At 36.4% G+C, this 27,677-nt stretch overlaps 1 protein-coding gene across 5 annotated transcripts in view; it reads right to left on the bottom strand.

The window, feature by feature from the left end:
• Positions 1–402: 402 nt before the first annotated feature.
• The window catches only part of LOC109106336 (KN motif and ankyrin repeat domain-containing protein 4-like), a 44,543-nt gene continuing 17,268 nt past the window's right edge, over positions 403–27,677 (bottom strand). For 2 of the 5 annotated variants that reach the window (XM_042758398.1, XM_042758397.1), the window contains exons 2-10: positions 12,074–12,141; positions 9,409–11,817; positions 7,860–7,953; positions 5,305–5,538; positions 4,178–4,262; positions 3,783–4,002; positions 3,115–3,257; positions 2,709–2,909; positions 403–1,105 (exon numbers count right to left, since the gene is read on the bottom strand). In XM_042758398.1, coding sequence (XP_042614332.1) covers positions 992–1,105; positions 2,709–2,909; positions 3,115–3,257; positions 3,783–4,002; positions 4,178–4,262; positions 5,305–5,538; positions 7,860–7,953; positions 9,409–11,817; positions 12,074–12,089 — 3,516 coding nt within the window. In that variant the 5' untranslated portion in view covers positions 12,090–12,141 and the 3' untranslated portion in view covers positions 403–991. Of the gene's footprint in view, positions 1,106–2,708; positions 2,910–3,114; positions 3,258–3,782; positions 4,003–4,177; positions 4,263–5,304; positions 5,539–7,859; positions 7,954–9,408; positions 11,818–12,073; positions 12,142–19,278; positions 19,431–19,450; positions 19,530–20,141; positions 21,009–27,677 lie in introns of those variants that run through there. The other 3 variants (XM_042758396.1, XM_042758395.1, XM_042758399.1) reach the window with 3 other exon arrangements.

The raw sequence follows: 27,677 nt of genomic DNA, 5'->3' as shown, positions 1-27,677 counted from the left end.
ACTGCTGTCGCTTGTATATAGTGGGCATATTTCTTTCCTGATTCAAATGAATTTATTCGCTTGTTTGAAGTTAAAAACAATGATAGTTTTGTTTATTACAAACATGCATCTTTGATCAACAGTTAACTAATGGACTGGAGTTGTGTGGATTATTTGAACTCTCATTCTGATGGCACCCATTCACTGCAGAAGTGAAGTGAGCAAGTAATGTAATGCTAAATTTCTACAAATCTGTTCCAATTGAGAAACAAACTGATCTATATATTGGATGGCCTGAAGATGAGTACACTGTCAGCAAATTTTCATTTTTGGGTGAACTATTCCTTAAAGTAATTAAATAATTAAAGCAAGCTTCTACTGTAAATCACAATTCAAGTTCTTTTCTTTTTCAGTGCTTGGCTCTTTGTTGGGGTTTAAAGATACTATGGGAGACATACTGGCAACACAACTGTGTGACTGTAAAACTCCTTTCCCTGTTCCACCAGTAAAGACAAGGAATGGTTCAGTACTGGGGCTGGCCCAAAAACCCTCAAATAGGAAGACACATCAGGTTATAATAAGACAGGCTTGGATACATCTCGGGGGAAATATTACAGAAAAGTGCAATAAAAAATAAACATTGTGTGAATCTGATCACTTCTTTAATAACATTCATAGATTACGCTTTATCGCCTAACAAAAATATAGTCACATTACCTGAAAATAGAAGGCCAAAACATGTAACAATGTACCATGTCTGTTAAATAGCTACAGTAGCTGTGCTTCAGGACAAATGGGGACCTTCTGGGGAGTTTAGGGAAGCCCACACTCCATGGCATCTTTGATTGGCATACAGAAGTACATTTCCCATTTCTCAAACAGAGAATCTGCAAATTACTGGTAAGTGCTGTCTCTCTATTGTTGACTGCTGGCCTGGTCAGCGAGTCAGGTTGAGGCAGTAGATAGATGAATCTGACAGAACCAGTTGGAAATGAAGACAAGGCCTTTGGACTCAGAGCTGAGCTGTAGGATCTGTGACCGTGGCTGGATCAGCACGAGCTTTCAGAAGTTCAACAATCTCAGAGTGGGAAGCCTTCATGGCTACTGACAGAGCTGTGTGTGCATCCTATTAGTGATAGAGGGAAAGAAATTAAAATGTAAATGATGCTGAAAGGCATAATTTGAGTAGATCCTATTGTGATTGTAAATGGACACACAGACTTGTACACAGAAATGTACGTTTGCTGTTTCTTCTCTTATATGCATTCTTATAGTTCTATGTGACCCTTTACAAACAGAACTTTGATTATTTTTTGGCTCACAGTCTAGCTGAGAACCACTGCAATAAACACACTCAGTTTGATTAAATGATAAAAGATGCATTGTTATAACTTCATCAGCCTGCTGGATGGATAACACTATCAGATTCTGCTGAAACTGATAGATAAAAAACAGCCATGAACAGTTGATGGTGCATTCTTTTTCAAAATGAAACAATATAATTAATTATTATTATGTAAGAAGCATTAAATACAAGTGCTAAATAGTCAATATTCAGATATTTTTACAAATTAGGCAAAACATCTGAATATCAATAATAAAATATACACTGCTGTTCAAAAGTTTGGGGTCAGTAAGATTATTTATTTATTTATTTGATCATTTTATTCAGCAAATTATAATGTTATAAACAATTTCTATTTTAAATAAATGCTTCTCTTTTGTACTTTTTATTCATCAAAGAATCCTGAAAGAAAAAAAAAATGATCATGGTTTCAACTGTTTTCAACATTGATAATAATAAGAAATGTTTCTTTAGGCCAAATCAGCAAAATAAAATGATTCCTAAAGTATCATGCGACACTGAAGTCTGGATTAAAAATTCAGTTTTGCAATCCCAGGAATAAATTACATTTTAAAATATATTAAAATAGAAAAAAGTTATTTTAAATAGTAATAATATTTCACAGTATTACTGCTTTTTATCAACTAAATTAATAAATGTATCCTTTTTAAGCATAAGAGAAAACATTCACAAAATTTAAAAAAAAAAAAAAAAACTTACCAAACCCAAATTTTTAAACAGTAGTGTATATATTTTATTAGGAAAGATAGTTTAGCATACATGCTGTTAAAATATTTTTCTTAATAATGATATAAGAATATTTTTTTCCTAATAATAATAATATCTAGACCAGTGAATAGTAAATAACTAACTAATAGGTAAACAACCATTTAAAAAAAAATGAAGTAACTAATTTTTACCACAGAGTGGCAGTGTTGTAGTTACTTGAAATAAAGTAAGGCCTCAACTTATGGCTTGCCAGCTTCATGTGGCACTTTTGCGAAAGCACTGAGGCTTTCTCCAAAATTATTCTTTAACATATTTTCAAATGTCTCAGAATTTATCTTATGTGTTTCACTTTAAACTGTCACACACTGTCAAAGGCAACTACACTGTAAAGTATTTCTACCTACTTCAATTAAAAAACACTGGTTACTATGACATTTCGGATTACATCATTATACAATGTATTTTTCTAAAATGCATATAAAAAAAGAAGAAAAATGGACATTAGTAGGCCTATCAAATTTCTAGTGTGGATTAAAAATGCTACTTTCTTATTTTCATAAATAGTATGGGAATGTAGGGACCTCAAAGAAAAAGTGGTGTTTGTCAAGGTTAGGTGTCACCGGTATAAGGTTTAATAAATCAGTGTCTCTCTCACCTTATCTGTGAGTGATATGTCACACTCTGGTCTGTCCAGTAGTATTTTGACTATCTCAGTATGGCCATGCTCACAGGCACACATCAGAGCAGTGGATCCATCCCGGTCCTGTATGTTCACATCAGCACCGCAGTCCAGAAGAACCTGGACCATCATTGTCCGGCCATGACTAACTGCAAGCATCAGTGCTGTTTGCCCTGACTAATCGGGAGTAATGAAAAAAATTCTTATTTATATAAAACAATCTTCACCATTTAGTTTTTAGTTAACCATTTAGTTTTTTAGTTTTTTTTTTAACCATTTAGAATTTACCTGTCTTGTATAACAAATATCAGTAGGCCTACATGAGTAACAAAATTGTGTTTTTTTTGCAGTAGAGGATATTGTGGTGTCTCGCTGTGTGTACCTGGCTGGCTCGGGCATTGATTTTGCCCATTCTCAGTAGCTGCTGAGCCACCTCCATGTCCTCAGGGCTCTCTGCCGCAGTAAGAGCTGCCAACATTATAGCAGTGTAGCCGGCCTTGTTCTGGTGATCCACCTCACACAGTCCTGATGAATATAAAGTGAAGTGAAAGAGAATGAGAAACCGAAGTTGAGATTTAAACACTGTCTGTTTCCACTCTGTAAAAAAGTATATATGTATTGATACACACATATAAGACAAGAGTGGAAACTGCTACTATAAATTATATATATATATATATATATATATATATATATAATATATATATATATATATATATATATATATATATATATATATATATATATATTTATTTATTAATTAATCAGCAATTATTTGATCATTTTTGGATTATTGGCTTATAATCATGCCTGTTTGGTATTAATGTCATCTTATATTTCATAATATTAATATTTTATTATATGTATTTTTGCAATGCTGCATTGGTTTTAAATAAATGCAGGCTTGCAGCTCTCTAGATTTTGGCGACTGTCTATCGTAAAACCCATATTGCCTGACCCCTACTTTAAATACTAATTAAAATTTGAATGAAAAATGCTGATATTTCTCAGGTTCATCTTGTCTCAGGTATGAACATGCAGGTCTCTCACCTGTGTCTATTAACAGCTTTACCACAGAGAAGTTGGAATGGGACACACTGTAGTGCAGGGCCATGTTTCCATTACCATCAGCCAGGTTAACTATATACCGCAGCAGAGTGGGTGTGTGGTAGCCCACCTCCCTCAGGTACAGCGTGACTGTCTCTGCCTGAGATTCCTTCTGACTGGACACGCGGAACCACTCCTGATATAACACCATCAGAACCTGCCTCTGAGATTCAAAAGTCAAGAGTTAGCTTACTAAAGAAGACAGGTTATAAAGTTACATCTATGTTGAGTTGTATTTATTGTCATGTTACGTAGAAAGGACTGAAAAATAACTTTTCCTTCTCAGTATATGTTGAAGGTTATCAATCAAGTTTAGTGAATCAACACTAACTGCTTACCATTTCTTTATTTGGGGCAGCAACCTCAGCCATGCGATCCTTCAGGAAATGACAAGCAGCCATGAAGTTCTTATCAACTAACTCACTGCAACAACACAGATTTAGCTGTAATTTAAATCACAGGGATGCATTAAACTCATAAATAATTAGACAGGACATAGTGTCTTCTCTGCAGTTATTCCAGCCTAAGAAACTTTTGAACTGTTTACAAAAATATACATAAGAAATTACATCATGCATCAGTCTTCCATGTGCATCCGCATTATATAAAATCATTGTCAAATACAGATTGGCTGCATACCTAAGCCTCAAAAGAAAATCTGTATTTGATACATATGAAATACAATGCATTTTGGTCATTTGAATCTTGGTAACATTAGTTGAGAATGACTCATATTGCATTGGCCTCTCAAGCAAATTGTTACCAATATTTAAACGGCATAAACATCTTTATTTGAATGAAACAAACATCTTCATGTAATTCTAGCACATGCAAATTTAGGAAAAGTTCTGTCACTTGAGGAGTATGAATTTTGTTTATAATTTACATTCTTCTGTATATGTGTTGGGGAAGTTGTGGGCTAGTGGTTAGAGAGTTTGACTCCTAACTCTAAGGTTGTGGGTTCAAGTCTCGGGCTGGCAATACCACGAATGAGATGCCCTTGAGCAAGGCACTGAACCCGCAACTGCTCCCCGGGCGCTGCAGCATAAATGGCTGCCCACTGCTCCGGGCGTGAGTCCTTTAAGTGTACTAAGACACATTAAACTTGTCACTCAGCGTTTGTACTTTCCTGCCAAATGATGGGCAGAACAAAAGGCAGCATTGTGTCTGTTCATAACAGAGGCTCCGGCTTTGGGAAACATGCTTGATGGGTCACTGCACACTTTAATGTGTTAAGCCAGCTCATATAATGAACTAATGAGCTTTTCACACCAGGTTGAAAAGGTAAAGGGGACCAGCACAAAATAAAAGTCCTGTGGATCTTCCTTAAATACTCTTTGAAGTTTGCCATTGAATGTAAAACATATACAGTATAACTCCCATCAATTGACCACTTAAGCCATAGAGACTTAGAAAAACTCAAGTCACTTCAATCTCCTCTTTTCACCATGGCCCTTCATCTCACCTGGCAGGCTGCTCCTCCTGGGGTCTTGTGGCGGCCTGGGCAACATCAGGCTCCTTAGAGCCCTCTGCCACCTCTGCCTGAACCCCATCACCTTGCTCCCCAGTAGCAGCAGCCTCCTCCTGGGCCGTTTCACTCTCCTCTCCCTGCTCCACCTCAGGCTCCGAACTATCCACCTCCTCAACCTCGTCCTGATCCTCCTCCCCAGTGGAGTCCTCACTGGAGGTGGTCTCATAGCTGGACACACAGATAACTTGAGTCAAGGGGGTTCTTTTGATAGTATCCCATTTTGCATTAGCAAACTTTTCTATGATAAGGATTTTATGTCAAACCTAGGTTTAGTTACGACTAATATTACCTGACCATATGTGACCCTGTCTGTGAAATCCAGGCTAAAGTCTCAAAATCTAATTATGAGATAACAAGCATCAAAGTTGGAATCAACCATTAATTTCACTATGATTTCAATCTTTGACATGGCCTTACTTAGTCAATATTAAAGATATAAAGGTTATATTTTCACAGAATGTTCTACATCTTTACGAAGGATGATTTTATGTAGAAAACAGTAAATCTAAAAAAAATTACTTTAGCTGGGTTTTCACAGGCAGGGCCACATATGTGCTTCAAAATATATGATTATTAATAATCATTTTTATGTTATGTTACATTTATATTATTAGGATAAAAGGCTTTTTTAATCTATATTCTACACAGTCCTTACTACTAATGGCAAACAAATGTAATTTGTCAGTTGTGAACTGACATGCAAAATTCTTGTGTTTATACAAGCTGTTCAAATGAGAGGGACCTTTGTGGGTTCTGAGGGGTTCTTATTTGGTGAGCCTGTCTGAAGAATGCCACTCTTCATGGATGTTTTCAGATAGGAAAGAGGAATGGCATCACCACAATTCCTCAGGGACATGGGTGAATGGAGGCCTAGAGCTGCAGGTCAGGTGACTACACATTTATTAGGGTGTTGAGTATGAGGGCCTCTTTTGAGTACTTCAGATCAGAGACAAGGAGGCCATGCATTGGTTGAGTATTATGCTCTCCTGCTATCGTTTTAGTTATCAAGATTTCCAAATGTGATTAGTCTAATAGCTTGGCATACGGCTTATAAATAACAGAATTGGACAGAAAATGAACATGCTGGACAGCCAAAGGGGGCGATTCAACGTTCTGATACTGCTATTTGTACTTGGCTGACTGTGACAGCACAAAATAACAGAATGAAATTATATTATGGTGGTTTAGGTCAAAACTGTGTGCAAATTCTGAAATCACCAGCTGTCATCGGACAACAGCAGTGCAGGGCCTCTCTCAGGATAATCACAGTCTATCAGACATAGACGCAAACCAAATCTGCCAACACTCCCACGCAGTCTTTTCAAACAATATTTCAAAACAGCAGTATAAATAAAAGGTCATACGTGTATGTCACTTGATATTATTCATGATATACATATTCCAGGATGTTTTGGCATTCTGATAAGATAAGGTCCTAACTGTGTTTTGTTAACCAGTCATGCATATTAATTAATTCTGCACTCTTCCTGCACAATGAATCAGCATATTAATCTATTTATTTAGATTTGTTATTTTTTTGCCATTTTTGTACATTTTTGAAAATACATAGAAAAAAAATATATATATATTATATATATATATATATATATATATATATAAAATTAATTATCATTCCTTATATACATTAAAAAAAAAAACACAAATACTAAACATATAAACAAAAACACACAAAAAAAATCAACAACAAAAAAAAAACTCACCTGTCCATAACATGTATCAACACACATTTGAATATAAATAAGTAATGAATAAAGCCTAAAGGTAGACTGTCTGTAAGATTGGAAATGTATTTTCTTGCCCCTGAAATAAAATTTGGCAAAATGTTTTGGTATATGAAGGTTAAAAGTAAACATATTTTCAATATCAATTATTTCTGTTTATTTATTATGTTTAGCAGGCCAGATTCTATCAGGATAATTATCTTATTGTTGAAGGCCGGTCAAATACAGCTGAGACAGAACCATATCTGCTGCCAAGCTAAACAAATCATTTACCACACACAGCGACAGGCAGACAGACAGAGACACAGCAAGAGAGAGGGACAGAGAGAGAACTATGTTCTTCGTGTCATCTCACTAGGCCTCACTCATCATGCAACAGCTCTCACAGAAAACAATGCAGACACCTCATGGCCCATTTCTAACAGAGCACTGTTATGAAGGATGAAACCGATTAAGGGATGCAAAGAGACAGGCCGGACATCTGAAGTCATGGATGTTGATGAAATAGACTCATCCTTCAACACTTTACATGAAAACACCTGCAACTGTGATTCTGGGGCAACTGCTAAATGTACGGTATAACGTTCATTTAGGTCCCCCATTAGACTTTTCGGAGTGTCCTAACTTCTTTTTAATCACTTAAAATATTATTTTATAACTTCTACACAGATGGCAGGTAATTTTATGAAAAGCATTACCATCCATATAAACTATTTGCTATAAAAAAAAACAAAAAAACACACATACCCTCCATTTACGCCAACAAACTTCAAGTTCTTCTTCGCTCCCCCGTTACCCTGCTTGTCAGGACAGTCGTTCTTCTTCATGATGGATTTGAGGCCATATGTGGGAGATAAAAAGTAAAAATGTTAAGCCAAGTCTGCACCTGTTCATCATCCTTAGCACTGACTTAACTCACACAGTCCATTTTGTCCAACCTGAAAACACAGAAGTCTAGGAGATATTACTTTTGAATGTCTTTATCAACCAACAAAATGCTGAACTGTACACTTGCTGCGCTCAACAGAGTGGATAAGTCAGATGTACTCATTCATAATATAGCACACCAAGCTGTCAAAACAACTGTTACAGTCACAGAGGTACTTATATTTTAAAAGAGACCACCATTCTTACCTACCACAAGAAATTCTCATCACTCATGCGATCGTAAAAGAAATAGAATAGTACAGAGCATTTACAAAGATTTATTCCCTTGTGTTTGTCTGAGATTGTTGCAGAGAACAGAGGTGTGTAACAACCAAAGGAGCCAGCGGATGCAATTACAACAAAACACAACACATCAAAGAGCTTAAAAAGCTTCTGGGGATTATGAAAAAAGCTCAGAATGTCCCATGAGACTGTATGAATCACCCAGGACACAACAAGATCAAAATTAGCCAGGAAACTATCATTTTAGTAAAACAGGTTGCTTTTAAGTGACCATAATATAGTACAATATTCAGTGAAATTGCAGAAGAACATAATTAGAACAAAAGAGCATAATTAACTGTGGTTGCACAAATAACAATGGATGCCAGTATTTATGAGACTGCATCATTTTGAAAGCACAGTAACATGAGCCAGATGCTTTTAAACTGTCAACACACATCTCCTAAATTATCTTGGCATACGGAAAGGAACTTCAATATGAATGCCCAGTGCGACTGGGTCTCTGCATTGCAACAGATGGGTATCTGTGTCAAACATGCATACATAGTCAGACAAAAATATGCATATTTGAACTTATTATTTCAAGTTGACTTTAACATTTGTTTCAGCTCTTTAGATCTTCATCTCTAGCACCCAAAACCTTCACTTCAAACTCAGTAAGGCCTGTTTCACACAGCTTGTAAGCAGTGTGCATTCAGATGTATGGATCAACTTTCTATGTAGAATAGAATAAAGTAAAATGTTTTCTAGTTGTTAATGGACAACATGATGTTAATAGTTTTTGAAGTAAAGGGTATTTACTGTGTAGTACAATGATTGGACAGACACTGAAATATACAATATTAATGAACTGACAGCATCTAGAATGTAAAACTTTTTACATTAGAACATTCTTTGTTTGTTTGTTTTTTTTTTTTTTTTTTTTTACTCAGTATTGTAACATGGTTGATGCCTAAATACCGTAGCTTTGCTTACAAGCTGCACATGCAAGCTTTGTGAAACAGGCCTAATACAAGAACTATCTAATACCAAAGAATTAACCATCTAAGTCAAAGAGACAATCACATCAGTCATTATGAGCTTACTGAGAAGGCACGTTACTATATGAAATGATCCCTCATCTTACCTGATTGTCGTGCAGCCCCTCCTTTCTGAACAGGTGAGTAAAAGGCAGACAGGGCACTGAGGGACCCTCTCAGATGGCTTTGAATTGAGCTTATTTTGGAAGAATGAGGTTTCTGAGAGCTCTCTCCTTTTGCGTCTTGGCCCCCACTTCCTAGACTGGCCCACTGCTCATTAAGGAGGCCCTGTATACGATTAACAACCTGACCGATTGCAGCAGGAGAAGCTGTGGCTTCAGATGCCCTTTGAGACTGAAGGTTGGGTTCCTGTCCATGTGTTTCTCTTGGTTCTTGCTGTGATTGCAAACCTGAACTTCTTTCTCCTCTTGCTTTGTCTGTTACTGTGCTTTCAACAACTGGACTCTCCTGAGATTCAGTCTCTAGGACTGTGGGCTTAGTGACTTCATTTTCACTGCCCATAGTCTCAACCATGGAACTTTCTACCATGACATATTCTTCAGTGTCACTCTCTGTAACAACAATTTCACTGACTTTGGTATCTATAACCTGACTTGACACACTATCTTTGATATCACTCTCTTGTTCTTTGTCTTTTACAGAATCTGTCTTCTCTAGCAATACAGAGACTTCCTGACAACTGTTACCTTCTTTATCCTGGACTTCAGTCTCCATTGCCTGGTCACACATGACAATCTCTACCCCTACAATTTTGTCTGCTGTATTGACTTGTGCTAATACTTCAATGTCTCGAGCTTCCACTATATTTGTCTGAGTGCTCGAGCATTTAGAGTCTGTTTCTTTGGGACCCTCAGCTGGTTGAGGTTCTGTTGAGATTCCTTTCTCCTGGACACTTTTGCTGTCTGTACTGACCGATGCATCACATGTGACAACTGGTTCAGATAGCAGCTCTGTCTCGATAGGACCTTGAAGTTTCTGCTCCTTTACTTGATCAATCAGTTCCTGTATTCTCTCATCCTTTCGTCTATTCTCATCCATCTGCTCTCTCAGTAAGGCATTTGTCTTTTCCAATTCACAACTGGCCTTGCTTAGACTCTCTTCCAGATTTTTCAGTTTTGCTTCCAGCTCAAGGTTAGTAAGAAGTTTCTGTTCAGAAAGTTGGGCTGTTGTATTTTCTTTAGTTGTAATTACACTTGGTCCCTTAACAGTCGCATTATCTTCTTGAGTGGATGTAAATTTAGATGCAGCAACTGATTCCTCTGATTCTAAAATCCCTTGTAACTGTGTTGACTCTTTATTTTCTAATAATGTCTCTGATGATCTATCCTGCTTTTCTGCTTGCTCTGAAAGACTCTTTGGTGCTTCTTCTTGAAGTGTAGACTCCTGCAATAGTCCCTCTGCTTCATCTGGATCAGTTGGAGTTTCTGCTTTGTCTATAAGTATTACTGGAACAGACACTGGAGCTGGTACTTGTTCCTTCTCTGACTCTGTATCAGTCACTGGTTTATTGGTTTCTACAATATCCTGCACCACAAGATTTTGTTCCTCTGACTGTTGTTCTGTGTTTTTGTTGGACTGTACTGCTTGAACAATTTCCTGATCAGCTGCAGTATCCTTGTAAATGGAAGGAGCATCTTTCTTTTCACTTACAACTGGAGGAACAGAACTTTCTTGCACATCGGTTTGAGGAACCTCACTCTTTTGCTTGGACTTGTGTTCTCGAATTCTTTGAAGCAGTTCTTCCCTCTCTGTTCTAAGAGAGCATATTTGAGCCCTCAACTCAGGAATGGTCCTGACTTGCTCTTCTAACTCACGCACCCTTTTCAGCGCAGCTGTGATTTGTTGATGCAAGCTGGCCCTGTCCTGGGGAATACTGCCTCTCCTGTCAACTCCATCCGTTGGTCGAAAAAGCCTCTCAGCTGAGCTGTTCTGAGATTGGGAAATCTGCTCATCGGTTGAATCTGATCCTTTCCTACGTGGGACATTAATAGGCATGCTGGAGGCTCGTAACAGGTGAGGCCTAACATTAAGGCCCATGGGCTGTTCATTCTCAGATGAAGTCTGTTCTTGAGACTGCGCTGCTGCCTTTGGTGAAGGGCGGTAACTACTAACAGGCTTCTTTGACTGGCTGGCAGGGGGGCTTCCACTGGTGCTACTGCTACCACTAGTGGCATCACTGAACTCAAAAAGCTGCTGGACTTCAGTAACACGTGACTTGGGTTTGGACCCTAAAGTGGAAGTATTGGCCCATGTATCTTTGGCTAGAGGTCGAGCGCCATGCCCAGGAAGGCTGAAGTTGCGTGGCAGTGTGCTGTACTTTGGGCCCCTGTTCTTACGCTGGATGTGCACCCTCTTGATTGTGTTCCCTTTCTCTATGTCATCTACATACTTCAGGAAGTCCAGATCTAGGTGAAACCCATAGGGGGTCTCTACAGAATATGGCAGCTGTTTACGCTGTGCTCCACTATCCGTGGCCTTGGAAAGAAAGCCATTTGCTGAAAAACAAGGTACATATTACACATTTTACTTTCTCTCATAGTAATTCCAATTCAAGCAGCCACTGTATTATTGAGCATATGGAGCATAATTAGTCAACACAACAAAACAGTTAATGATGTTATCATTGTGCAAGGACTTGGAAGACATGAAATGCAAACACTTTTTTGCTGTCAACTCTTGTATGAAGACAAATGGAAGGAATATTTACACATTTAAAACTGGAAATGACTACAAACAGTCTGGAGCTCTTACCACTTTTCTTGTCCATTATTTCTGTTTTTGCAGTATCATGGGTGAAATCTGTTGTAAACACTGAAAACCTGTAGACAGATCAAAATAAAGATGTAAAGATTTAACATTATTTTTTATTAATCTGCTAATGCGGGAGTGTTAAACTCAAGGAGGGCCAGAGCCCCGCTGAGTTTAGCTTCAACCCTAATTAAATCTAATTGATCAGTGACAACAATAATTACATTATGCATATACTGTAGGACATGTTGGTTTATCAGTAAAATAAAATACTAATGTCCCATGCAACATGGTTTACATTTTTTGTTTGTGTCATTTTAAAACACCACACCACTTTTAATACCTCAGTGATATAGTTCATTCTGTTAAATCTACTCCAGATGGTTCAAAGTTTATGTGGGGTTGATTTAGGCAATGGAAAACAATTTTGCCATTTTAGATTTAAGATTCTTCAGGGGCTTACGTAAGGCTGCCGATCAAAATACATCATGTTAATACAAACTGAACACACCCTCAGGTTTCAGGTCTGGAGATCTACTTTCTGAATGTTCCCACTGTGTCCTATCTTGAAATCATCCTAATTTAAATAAATGTGGCAAGAAAACATACTGCAGGCAAAAGACAATCTCACGTGACAGTGTAAGAAAACTTACTGCTGTCTTTGATTTAGCGTGGGAACAAATAATTTTCAGCAGTCACTAAAGATACACTCAGATATTTGTTATTTTGAAGCAGCACCATGCTGTAGGTTTACCTTTGAGCTATTCAACAATCATAAAATCTATTGTTTATGATTACTGTGTCTTTTATAAATGAACACACTGTATGTTGCACTGAAATGTTGTTGGATGTCACTTCACACAACGTATTCATTAGAGTCCTTGAGATGTAATTATACAGTCAAATTATACATGAAATGTGAACCTTTTTCTGGTAAAGATGATCCTTTTAAAACCTTTTGCTTTAATGGAACCATAGTCAAACTCCTCAGGGTGTGTTTGCAGATCTTAACTATGTACTGAACTTATGGGAAAAGATTACTCAAAGATGTGTCATCTGGCTCTGATTTCAATGTTGTAATCTGAGCCAAAAGCTTGGAATTTGGACAGTTTGGAAAATGATATTCTTCAAAGGTGCTATTCGACTATGTTTCATGAAATCTGGATCATTGGCTGGCTGCTGGATGTCCAGACCTGGACAGACTGGTATAGAAAAAAAAGAGAATAGATGCTGCCCAAAAACCAAAAACTTTTGACCTCTTGCAGTTACAACAAAATGTTCACTATGCACCATCAAGAACAGAACCTATGAACAGATGATGTTGTTTCTACCTGTTGGAGATATGTATTTCACAAGCAAGGATATAAATATCCCTCAGTTGCTTTTTAGAAGTGGGCTCTGAGCCATGGTTTGGTTGAGAAGTCAAATGCTAAGCATTGTGAAGCACAGTGGTATAACAGAGTGCCAACGCAGCATTTGGTGATCAGATCATCAATCAGCTAGCTCCCATGATTTCTGTTCACAAAACATTTACTTTAGAAAATAAAGTTTTAAAATCGATGCTACTGTGAAAAAGAAATAGAGTGGTGTGGCATAGGGGTTAAAGCTCTAGGGATGTAATCAGAAGGTTGCTGGTTTGGTCACCACAAAGACCAAGCCATGAGCAATCACTGTTGAGGCCTTGAGCAAGGCATGTAACCCCCAGTTGATCCAGGGGGACTGACCTTTTAGTAAGTGTACTGTAAAGTCTGTTTGGGAAAGAGTGTCACTGCCATCTAAATCAGTGGTTCACAACTGGTTTTACTTCAGGACAAAGGTTTTATACCGGACATCATGAGGAAACACAAAATTGTAGGGAACCACTTAACACAAATCCAATGCTGTTATTTTATAACTATTAAAATTAAATAAATAAATAAATAATTATAATAATAATATTTTTGGTGGAAGCACACATAAAATACAAATATATGAAAATAAGAAATGTTGTAATTGAAACCAAGTTAAAGTCGATTGCACTGGCATCTGCCTAAACTGACATATTTAGGAACTGAAACTGAAATACTGAGTTTGACTTGACAGCTATTAAGAAAATCCTTACCAGATGTCATAATGCTAAAGTGTTAAAGTGTTGTTGTTACAGTGGTAATTAAGGAAATACTGAGCATCTTAATTAGACTCCTCAGTGTACAAACAGCCTATCCCCAGGTTTCAAGACAAAACCACATTATAGTGTGAGTTTGAGCTTGACTGACAGCTGAATCCCCAGAATCCGACACACTGCAGCAAGCATGGAAAATGTACAGCTTCTTAAGTCCTCCTGGAGAAGAAGGGACAAGACAGGGACGGCAGGGGATAAGCGGCATCTCTAACCTTAGAAATGTTTAATGTGATTCAAATACACTGTCTGTCGTTGAGTCTTAATTAGCCAGAGCTGGAATGCAGCTTGTAATTGTTGAGTAAAGTAAGGCCTAGCCGCTTGTCAATTATCCACATGGAACCGAAGAACACAACACTGCCTATTTAATTAGATACTGAAATAGAGAGAGAGAGGGAGAGAGAGAGAGAGAGAGAGAGAGAGAGAGAGAGAGAGAGAGAGAGAGAGAGAGAGAGAGAGAGAGAGAGAGAGAGAGAGAGAGAGAGAGAGAGAGAGAGAGAGAGAGAGAGAGATTGCAAATCATGGCCACTGGAGAGAAATTACTTTAATAAGAAGACTTTCATGCAATCCTCTGTTGGCCTCATTTACAGGAATCTGTTTTAATTTATCAGTGGTGATATTAGGCCATTTGAGTGAGTACATTTCAAGACTTCATGTTTCTAGTTTGTTTTAAGATCGCCTTTCCTTTGAAAGATAGTCTGTCGTGAACCAAATGTTTAGAATCAGCTGTTTGCATTGCACCCTAAACTAAATTTATAAATAAATCATTCAATTTGATTGCAATACCCCATGCATTATATAAATTTAATTGGTTGACCTTTTTATCCTGCTCTAGCTCACGGATAACCCAACGGACCATGTACTGGTGAGCTATAATGGAAAGTCACTGTTTATTTAGCTATTCACAGCAGATTTAATTCAATATAACTAATTAAATTGCAGTGAAGGAGCGGAAGTAAGGGAAGGAAATCAATCTCATTTGCTGTCTTTGTAACCGTGTAGGGGCAAAATGCACACAAACACACACTCACGTACACTCTCTCTCACACACACACACACACACACAATCCACCTGCAACCCTACAAGCTCAGCATCTAGTGCTGATTAGAAGTGCTGAAGCCTTGAAAAGAAATCGAACCAAACAGAGCCAAATGCAGAGCAAACCGCCTGAACATCCAACAAAACAACATCTGTGGGCATTCTCAAGGCATGCCAGCTGGACAAGCAGGAAAAGATTGTTAATACTCCGCATGCCTGTTATTCGTGATCCTTACCATAACCCTGAGATTTCAGGTCTGAGAATGCACACACACACTCACCCAATTCAGAGATTTAATATTTTTATACAAAAAACATAAGACAGCATTTTAATCAAGACGTTCCTTTGATCATTATAGGCACAGCTGCATGTGAGACACTAGCTATCTTCACAAAGCATGTGGGCAAATATACACATGAGCATCTGAAAGCGGATAGCAGAGCCCCACATGTGACATGCTGGGGGAAAAAGATATTGTGGTCACCAATTAAAAATGTATTTCCACAACTTATTAATTTGTTCCTTCTTTCCAGTTAAATCACGACCATTTACTTATACATTCCCTTGTTAAACTCAATTAAAATGAGTGAACAATTTATGAGAATGTATTAATAAAATGTGGCTATGAATAAACAAGTCATAGGAACTAATACTTAATTTGTGTCCACAATATTTCTTTCTATTTGTCATGTGCAGGACTCCGCAGTATAGCAAGCAGGTTAAGTCTGTATAATATTTTTGACATATCTATTACTTTAATATAATTGTCATTGACATCACTGAATCAATGTTTACAATTGTCCTCTTGCATTATTGACACACTATTATCCTGTTTAACACCGTAAAGCTGCTTTGACACAATCTGTATTGTATAAAGTGCTATATAAATAAAGGTGACTTAAATCATTTTTTTCTACAATTAGTACTCTTATTTGATTGGTTGAATGATGCTAACAACACTGGAAATTTTTGCTGGTTTTGTTTGCGCATTCACCACAGCCTGTCAAGTTACAGGATACTCCAGTAGGTGGCGACAAGTAACTTGCTGCATCCGAATGTCTACTTTCATAATAAACAAAGTGAAAGGGAAAGTATGTCAATAGATTAGTAAGTCTGAAATCATAGTAATCAGAAGGCGAAAGTATGAGAAAAGTACCTACTACTTCCACAGAGATTCTGCAGTGCACATTAAATAGACACTTTACAAACCTATGAAGCCACGGGAGAGGAATTGCGAATGTTAATGAAGCAACGCAACTGACACTCCAGGTCACATGACAGTGAAAACGTGGCAAATGTAGTATGTATGAATTTCATTACCCATATATAACATACTTTTTAATGGTTGCAAAGTATGATTCAAACCACATAGTAACTACTAGACAGTATGCCAGTATGTAATTTGGTAGGTACTGTCATTATGAGACAGTTAATCAACAAATCAATGATTTGTTCAAAATGTTGATTCATTGAGCAAATAAACACCACTGTGTGTGTTTGTTCTGAGATGCACAGCAGATGATTCTACTTTGACATCATTTGGAACTATTTTCGAGCAGTAACTAGAAATACTAAAATGTAAGTCACTCAATATTAACTTCTTGTTTATTGAACTGTTGTTTAAAATCAATATCACACTCGCAATCATTTATGATTATGCCAAAAATGTGCTCTGATTTCCTCTCTAATGGTCACGATCATCTCCCACACTTCTCTTTCCTAGCAGCTCATCTCTGTTCCAAGCTTTACTGCTCCCATCTAATGACAATAAACAGATAGCGAGTGGGCTGTCTGACAGGAAGCAAAAGCTTGCTGCACTTCCCCTCATGATTGAAGGTTCTAGATCTACACAAAGGGCTCTGCAAAGCTTCATACATCTGGAAGAGGCAGAGAACACACAAAATCTGTCCTGCTGAGATGAGAGGAAGCCTGGAGAGAACAGTGCTGGAATGAAGGTTAGACCACCAGTAAGAAAATGTGTCTGTATTACTGTCATTCAATATAAACTTACCAATAATTAGCGGCATAGACACTCCCATGCATATGGAAACAGATGTTCATATTTTAATTATGGAAGTCAATCAATTAAAAATGTATTTGAATGAGTTACCTGATATGCTTATTATTTTTTCTAATTTATCACAACTGCTGGAAAATCATAAAAAAAATTTCATAATATATGTGCAAGTCAGGTGGTATGATCAAATGTTTTAATTTTGAATGTGTTATTTTTATATCACTAATATAAAGCTAAATTTTGATATTATTTTACATTCACGCATTTGGCAAACACATTTATCCAAAGCAAATTTGACATTATTATATTATATTATATTATATTATATTATATTATATTATATTATATTATATTATATTATATTATATTATATTATATATATTATATTATATTATATTATATTATATTATATTATATTATATTATATTATATTATATTATTAACACTTTAGTTTAGGGACCAATTCTCCTAAGAACTAGATGCTTATAAGCATGCACAATTTTTAGCATATTGGCTGTTTATTAGTACTTAAAGCACATATTAATGCCTTATTCTGCATGACCATATTTTAGATCCCTTAATCCACACCATACCTTAATTTAACAACTACCTTAGTAACTATTAAATCAGGAGTTAATAATATAATATAATATAATATAATATAATATAATATAATATAATATAATATAATATAATATAATATAATATAATATAATATAATATATATTATATAATATAATATAATATATATTTTATTTTTTATTACAAAAATAAGACAATTTAAGAATTTAATTTATATCATTTAAAATCATTTCTGTTATTTTATTTTTTATTTTATATATTATTTTATAATATATTATTACTTGTACTAATTATCTTGTTAACCTCACTATTTTTAATAACAAATGTATATTGATGAAGACGCACAAATTTAAATGATTTACTTCCAGTTTCAAAGGACAGAAAAAAATGCCCTTAATTTATCCCTCAACTGTAACAGCGTTTGGTTGGGTGAATGAGTGAAAGCAAATAACAGGAAGAGAATGTGCGAGAGAAAGAGAGCTTTCATTAAGGACGTGAGGCAAATGTCTATAAATTATTCAGTCATACCCTGTTTGTAACGCTACAAGCAGACCAGTCCGAGATTCTCATTAGTACTCTACGGATTACAGAGCGAGAAAGCAATACATGAAGCTGAGAGGAAGAATCAGAATATGTCTAACCATTCAGAAACACAATGTATTTCAAAGGTGTTTTCACAGAGGTGCACACAGAGAACACTGAAGTGAAGGGGGAAGGGATGGACGGATATAGGGAGATGACAGAGAGCGCCTGGTGGCGACAGAGAGGAGGGGGTTATCGAGCTCCAGCAAGTGACAGCCAGGTGCTAGCTCTGTCTGTACGGATCATTCACATCCCACGGGATCCACAACAGCAGACACATACAAACGGCCAGATTCCAACAGAGATAAAACCGATGCCCCATATTGATAATCATTTACAACATGTTCTAAGCTGTGAGAGTCCAACACATGGTGGGAGCCAAGCTAATCTACATTTTATACAAATATTAAACACCTACTGGCTCTCCTGTTTTTGCAATCACTTTCAAAACACACATATGCACACACACACACACACACATATATAATAACATAAGATGCTGCTTTCCTTCCGTCTTCCAGGAGACTCCAGAAAAAAAAAATCCCTATTTCAATGCGTCAGAAAGCTCTCATCACTATGTTCTCAAAGAATTACATTAAGCAAGGTCTTATGCACACATTCACACACACAAACAAATAATGGAGAGGAGATGAGTTGGCTATATGCCTGAGAGGAAAAAGGAGCCCAACAATTATTCCTGCACTGCAGTAATAGCAGCAACAGAGCCATTTAAAAACCCAGCGACACAGTCCAAGCAGACATGTATGGCACGGACGCATATACATGCACAAAAAAGACACAGAGGGCTATGACAAGCTGAGATTCTCACCTGAACTAACATGCTACATGGCTCCTAGGGCGTATGAGAGTGTGTGCATCATCGAGATAAACGATAGAGGGACAGAAAAAGGGAAGGAGAGGAAGACAGAAAGGGAGAGGGAGAAACACAGACAGCCCCAGAGTGACAGAGAGAGATGAAGGAGAAAAGGAATTCCTCTTACCTAGCATGCGCTGTGAATACTGCTCCCCTCCAGTCTACCAAAAACATGCAACCCTCCCTTCCTTTCTTTGAACTTCAACCTGATAACGCAAGAGGGGAAAAAGGGGGAAGATAGATTTGATTGTTATGGTAAAAAGGAAGAGAGAAAAAAATGACAAAAAAAAAATACACTGAAAAAATACCATTCCAAAGTTGGGGTTGTTAAGATTGTTTAATGTTTTCGAAGTAATTTATGTTCACCAAGACTGCATTTATTTGATCAAAAAATAAAATAAAAATATAAAAAATATTGTGAAATATTTTCAACATTTGAAATTACTGTTATGTTTTAAAATGTAATTATTCCTGTAATGACATGATAATTTTTCAGCAGTCATTACTCCAGTCTTTAGTGTCACACAATCCTTCAGAAATCATTCTAATATGCTGATTTAGTTCTCAAGTAGCATTTTTATTATTATCGATGTTGAAAACAGTTGTGCTGCTTAATATTTTTGTAGAAACCTTGATATATGTTTTTAGATTTATTCAGCATTTCTTTAATAATACTGATTAAGGAAATGAGTTTTACAGTGCATAGATACTGGACAATTTATTTGGCTACAGTGAGATATTGGTCCAGGAGGAAAAGAAAAATGCATCAGAAAAAAGCAGCAAAGATGAGTCAGAAAGTGAGAAAACAGTCCTCATACTCTTTTGAATGTTCAGTCCACTGCTGCAGTAACTCTCCATGGCCTCCTTTTGACACAGACCATCTGAGAATTGAACCAAAGACATCCAGTTCCTGAAATGACCCATGCAGGGGAGGTCTCTTACTTTCTTACCCTTTTCCTCTTGTGTAATTTTTCCCTTACACTCTCTCTCCCCTTCAATAACTTTTTCTCCCTTGATAACTTCCTAATATCACTCTGTTCTAAAACACTCTCTTTTTTATTGCTGAAGTTAACGTTCCTCCCTTTCTCCCTGTAGCCCCAGAAATATGTCAGAATTGTGCGTGTGGGGTGGGGGGATCCCACCACGAGCAGTGTAATCATTAGTACTGGGTGGAGGTTAGCCATCAGATCTTCACCACAACTTATCTTCTCACAACACATGCGCCTCAGCCAGTGCAGCTGCTCAATTGTTGAGGTGCATGCTATATTATCATTCAGGGCTTAAAAAAAAATCATTCTGGGCTTAACAAAATAGTTCACTTAAACATAAAAATCCAAGCAACGTTTACTCACCATGTATCCTTCAAGCGTTCCAAAGCCATTTGACTTACCATCTTCCGTGTAAAAATAAAATAAAATGAATACGCTAGCCACTCTTTTCAACGTAATGAAATTTATTGAATCCTGAGGCTCCACTATGACAAAAATGCACAATAAAAATACATAAGAGTGGTTTCAGTTCTTTGGAAGCCATGTGATAGTTTTGCGTGGGAGCAGACTGAAATTTAAGTTGTTATTGACTGCACAATTATGACATCTGACCTAGTTCTCTTTGGCATGTTCATGAGAGTTCAAGAGATAAATAGCAAAGTCCAGTACTTGAATGAAACATTTATTTGAGTCAGATGTTTTGGGTCTCAAAATCGAAATCATTACGCGACTGATTTGGTTCTCTGCTATATCTTGAAGAAACAATGATGGGTAACACTTTATTTTAAGGTGTCCTTGTTACACTACATGTACTTACTATTATAATAACAATTAATTATGCATAATTACATGCATGTAACCTTAAGCCAAACCCTAATCTAACCATATAGTAAGTACATGTAGTTTATTAATATTACTCAGTATTTAAATGTATAATTACACTGTAACAACAAGGACACCTTAAAATAAAGTGTAACCCAATGATCTAGTTGCAACAGTAAACAGCTCACAGGACGTAAAGATTTTCAACAATTAAAGGAATAGTTCAATTCAACTCAAAAATGAAAATGCTGTCATCAATTATTCACCTTCATGCGTTTCCAAACCCCTAAGATTTCTTTCAAACACTTTCTTTTGAACACTAAGGAAGACATTTTCTATAATCTCTTATCTTTTTTTTTTCATCCACTGAAAGCTATGTAATGAACATTGTAAAACTAAAAAAAAAAAACAACAACACATAATTACATTATAGATGCAGCTTGAAAATGTTGATTAGCTTCAATCCACAGTCAAATATGATAAGAGAATATTAAAAAAAATATACATTCTTTTTTTTATTTATTTATTTTTTGTTCTGAAGATGAACAAAAGCTTTATGAGTTTGGAATAACACAAGGGTGAGTAAATAAAGGACATCAGAATTTTTCTCAAACTCATATGACCCCCTTTACTTTTTTCCCCCCATCTTTTTCATTTTTACTTTTTCTGTTTCATCGAACTATTCATGTAAGCACCAGAAAGCCACGTCTAATGCTGTCAAAATATTGGAAAAAAGAGGACTTTTGTTTCGCTGCCCCATGATGATGCCATTTCTGTCAGACTTGGGTTTGGTATGTGTATGTGAAAAATGAAACAGAAAAAAGAGAAAAATGATTACACTAAAAGGACACTAAAAATAAATTATATGTCCACTTTCATCTTTATGTTTTACATTGCACAATCAAGTCAATAGCACATGTCCAAATGCAATGATGTTACCATTGAACACGTCAAAAAACCATGGTATTTATTTGTATATGTGCTTGAGATGTTCCCACAAATAATCCAGCTTGTATTCTTGTCACAGATCTTGCTATGGAGTATTCCTTTTGGCTTTTTCATTTGAAGCCAAACAAATTCAAGTGGCCCCTTAAGGAGGAAGCTATTCAACACTGCAATGTGCTTGAGAGGTCTGTCTAATCACGGAATTGAGATGGCCCTGCCATGACCATATTTCACCTGGGTCGAGAGAGAGTCATCGGCCAGTATCAGAGCCTAGATTAAAAGCAGACTCGAAGAGAGGTGGAGGTGTTGAGTGCTCAGCATATCTAGTGTACACGGCCAGTGAAATGCACCCTGTATAGCCATAAAGTGCTCTTCCTACTTCAGTCGACAGCCTAGTCTTGTAGACACTAACAAAAGCGAGCATTCAAGCATGCATACAAAACACTCACCCACGTATTTTCACTCTCTCTGATACATATACAGACAGACAAACTCATGTTCACGCTTCCACACACGCATGCTGGAAAAAAAATGATTTTTAGACCTACTTAGAGGCCATTTGGTGAGGTGCATCTTTGGCATTTATTTTGTATTGTGCTGATCTTTTAGGCAGTTGAATGAAAGTCTGAATCTTTACTCCTGCTGTTTTTTTGGCTGTCTCTTGGCTGAATTAGAGGGAAACGTGTGTAAACACACACGGTTGTGGGTCTAAAGGAAAGGAGAGCGAGATTGAGCATCTAAGCAATCTATATCAGTACTGTTCATAAAATAGGTCACATAAATACACCACAGCAAAACACAGCCATCTTTATCAGCCATAAAAGCCGACAACTTTACACAGCGCAGGGCTGTGTACACACACTTGAGAAACTTATGGCTCTATTATTTCAAGTTTAGGTAAAGCTGCAGGATATCATACTGGCCCTAACATATGTCAGAGTCACATATTTGCACATTTTACAGCATATTTTTCCATGTATAGTGTTAACAGTCTTAGCCTCAGACGGCATGCACAAGGACCGCCCAGAGGCTCTTCATTCATTGAGATATGTCTGCAAAATACTCTGAACTGACTATTTTTAGTCAGGCAGAACTTATGATCACATTCTCAGCAGGCTTTTTCAGTGTTTATTTTTTATATATTTTTTTTCAGTGACGGTCTGCTATTTTAGTATTATCTGTTTTGAAAAAATTGTCACTAAGTAAATAATGACAGAACCGTCCTTTTCAGGTGAACTATCCCATTAACACTGCATAATAGCTCTTATCTCTATGTATTTAGTTCTGCTAAGTAATGTATGAAAATAAAAAATAATAATTTAACAATATCCAGTGTAAACTGGTGAAATCAGCAACATACTGTAAAATGAAGGCAAAACATTCACCACTTGTGCAAATAATATTAATAAATTGCAACAGTAAGCAACAACAGATAGTGATCTAAGCCAAAACAAACATTTTTCTCTTACAGAAAGAGCAGCCTCCTGCAAAGAAAATTGAAGCAGGCTGTACATGATCCCATGTAAAAACAAAAGCTCAGTAAACACTATGTAAACTGTTCAATATCATATACAGAATGGGCGTAGAATATGTGTTTTAATTACATGTAAATTTGTCTTATATATATATATATATATATATATATATATATATATATATATATATATATATCAAGAAACAAAAATACTATAGAATGCAAATGATTGGTTATTGTTCAGAAGTGTATTTGATTTCTTACACAAATTGAAATCTAGCACAGTAAAGTCGATAGTGGTATAATCAATACATACTTAAAATGATTCAGATAAATCAAGAAACCATAATAATTAAATGACTCAACTTTCTGTAGAAAGTGAAAAATATGTTAATACAGTGAAAACACACTGAGTTGTGAAAGCCCTCCGCTGGCTTTAACCACAATCCTGTATCAAATTCTGCTCTCTCCTTAAGGCTCCACTGCACACTGGCATCTGTGCCATGTGGCTCTCTCAAGGCATAAGAGGACCTGATGTTAATGCTCACACAATGTGAAGTAAACAATGTGAGCATCATTGTAGATTAGATTACAAATGATATGGCATTACTCATCATCTGCTCTAAACCTCAACCCCACCAAACCCCCTTGGGTGGAGTAAGGGTGATCAAACTCTTTAACAGATCAAATGCTTCCACATCAAAAATAGCATCAAATGTGTTTCTATTTACTGAGAATGGAATATTGTGGGATTGGAAAGAAATAAAATTATTATTTGTACAAAAGAGTGGTTAATGTAATAAATATATATATTTAGTTTTATGCTATAAAGTTTCAATGTTTTAAAATATTTCATATATAAAAGTTTAATATAAAGGGGACACACTGCTTGTGTGAAGAACAGCTAACAAGGAAATTTCACTCAAATTTATAAACAAACATTCATATCTTACAGTAATATTAATAGAACGTTCGTTCAGAGTTATTTTTTTAAAAAGCTGACAGCCACCACCAACATTTTCACAAAAATGTCATGCCCCTGAGAATATATTGTTGTATGAATATCTGAACATGCCATATGTAAAAAAAAAAAAAAAAAAAAAAAAAAACAGACCTATGCTTTAAAAAAATAAATAAATGTAGTCTAACTTCATGCATTCTTTTTTATCAACAAATTTGAGCAAGTTTCAATTTTTGTCAAAGCCTATGTCTAGATCGGACTCAGAACAATGATCCAAACATAGATGGAGTAAATCACTTCCATCAACACAACCAAAGCTTGCACAGTCCTTTAGCACTCTACATTTCATTTGGTAACGTTAGGCAGTTTTGATTTATATGCTGTTTAATGTTTTAGGATTGCATTATTTTACATATGCATCTTCTTACATACCCAATTACTTGTATCTACTTCTTCACCATGTTTTGATCCAGTGGCGGGGAAACATTGTCTCATAAATGACAAAAAAGTCCATTAGTCGCAGGGAAAGAGTGATCAATAACGTTATCAAAATGTTAGCACAAAAACGTTATTTAGCTACATTTCTGAAACAATTTAGTTGGACGTTAGTCTATTTTTTTCTAAAGGTTAGTACTTACTACTTGTCTCAGATAGTTCAGAGAACATTCAAAAGTGATGTTCCCATAATGTTTGCAAAATGATAAAATTATAAACTTTAATATTCACATCATAACATTTTTATAACTTAAAGCAAAACATTCTTAGAACATATTTTTGTTAGCTTCAAGACCCTCAAGGAGAGGGAGGAAAGAAAGGAACTCTATCATATGACTAACTAACTCAGAATAACACAAAAAGCGAAAAAGGCAGAAAGATATAAACCGGGATAACCATGAACAACTCACACTGATTATGAGAGCTATTGAGAGAGGAGAGAGACAGACATTGCTTCTGATGAAATGGATTTAGATGAAAAGAGAAAGTCAGCTAAAAGGTGTTTAATTTTTATGTAACATCTCAAATAACGGGGCAAGCAAGAAGGGAAAAAGTGTGCTTGTGGGAATGGCTGGCACTGAGGGAGGAGTGTAGAGCTGAGCGTGTGATAAAGTGAGGTTTGAATGGGTTTTCTGGGGAAGAGAGCAGTGTGAGAAACACTGATAAGAACCTCAGGCTGTTTGTGTTCAATATCTGGACCAGACCAGAATACAGACTAATGGAAACATCTGAGAAAGAGAGAGAGAGAGAGAGAGAGAGAGAGAGAGAGAGAGAGAGACCACAACAATAAAACTATGTGGCCCTGTTATGAGTTTCTCGCATAGATTTAGTCATAAGTAATTGCCGTGGAAAAGAGGCAGGCAGGCAGTTACACAGAAATGTGGGGTGTTTACGATTTATGAAAAAATTATTCCACTGCTCTGAATGATACTTTACTAAAGGCAAAAGAGGCAAAATGCATTGTGCTATACAATGCAAATACAGTGAATTATACAAACACATTTGCCAAAACATTTAAGAGTCAAGACAGACAACAAAATATATATATATATATATATATATATATATATATTTCCATTGTTATTGCAAAAGTAATTATATGTTGTTAAAATATTTTATTAATACAATAATTGGTCAGTCAAACAGATAGAGCCCCTAAAATTTATGCCATTGGATAAGCCAATGTTACTGTTATGGGCTGGTCGGGATGTTCAAAAATAGCAATGTTTTGATGGTGCCACAGACTTTACTTTTCAGAGAAATCAACCGCATTAATTTTGCATGGTCTTTGAAACTCATACAAAAATTTCCATACTTGGGAAGACAAAAGGGCTAGAAATTAGAATCCAGTCTGGGGCCACCATGGACATAGGAGGCACATTAAGGCATCGGCATTGATTTTCTCCCAAAAAGTGAGAGAGCCAAGCATCTCCAACATCCCCCTACACATCCCTTTAATAGAGGTGATGCTATTCTCTAGCATATCATTTCACCATAAGTCCACAAGCAGATGAGACCACAGTGAGAATACAGCAGGAATACACTGAGGGGTGAATGACTAAAAATAAACTGTGCCCACTCACAGCAATGTTTATTTCCATGCACTGTCTGGCTTGTTTTCACACCTAATTCACTAAAGCAATTATGCAAATCAAGTAACAGCAAAATCACGGCCAAAAAACTGCACTGCATGCAATTTGAATGGCACGATTCTCCAAATTTCAGTCTTGATCTGAATACTCTCTAAAAGTTTACTACAGTCTTATAGAAAATAATTAAAAATATACATAGCACACCAACATATAAATAAAAGGGGTTCATAAATTTGCATTTACTGCTGCTCGGCAAAATTTCATGGACAAAATCTAGTCATTCAATAGGAATCTGCAGAATCGAGAGGTTCGTGTGAGGGCAAAAAAGTTTCTCGCACAGATTTTTCTTGTGTTTAAGTTGGTCAAACGAATTCACCATGCTGACCAACAGAAAGTTGCTTGGTTTGAAAGTGACTTTTGTGTGATCTGCACTTCATGCAGCAATATAAACTTGAAAAATGTTGTGCATTGACGTCATTCCGTGGTTGAAACAAGATACATTCTGATGATTAATTCATGTTTATTTCGTTCTACTGCTAGTAAAGAGGAAGAGATGATTGGTTCACGTGCAGCTTGAACTAAAGCACTACAGCGATCAGTCATGACACATTAAAGAAGCACAAAATTTAATTTATTGTTTACATTTCTTAGAAATGACAGAATTTGAAAGATCAGACTTTGTTTTATATCAAATATAACCTGCTCTGTTTTGTCTATTGGCACATTGTCAGTGTCCTCTTTGCTCTGCGATGTATTTTTCACTGTGTGAGAACGTGTGGCATGAAAGCGGCTTGGCTTTTCGGACATAGGAGCATTAACTAAGGGGGGCGGGTCTTTGCGAATGATCAGTTGCACAGGCCATATGTGGAAACTTCACATCAGTTCAAGTTCACATTTTTAAGACGCAGATTTCTGCAAAGATGTTGTGCAATTGTGTAGTCAATACACCACTGTGTTTGACTGAAGAAGAGAGAAGGAAAAAAAAGAAAAACAGAAAGAAAACGGGCTCTTTTCGTTGTCTCCTAAATGGACAGGCTCTTTTTTGTGTGTACAAGGCACATTCTGGAACTCTACAG

The sequence above is a fragment of the Cyprinus carpio genome, chromosome A6, assembly GCF_018340385.1.
Source record: "Cyprinus carpio isolate SPL01 chromosome A6, ASM1834038v1, whole genome shotgun sequence".
Classification (NCBI taxonomy): domain Eukaryota; kingdom Metazoa; phylum Chordata; class Actinopteri; order Cypriniformes; family Cyprinidae; genus Cyprinus; species Cyprinus carpio.
The sequence above is the reverse complement of the archived record's forward strand: the minus strand, read 5'-3'. Positions and strand labels throughout refer to the sequence as shown.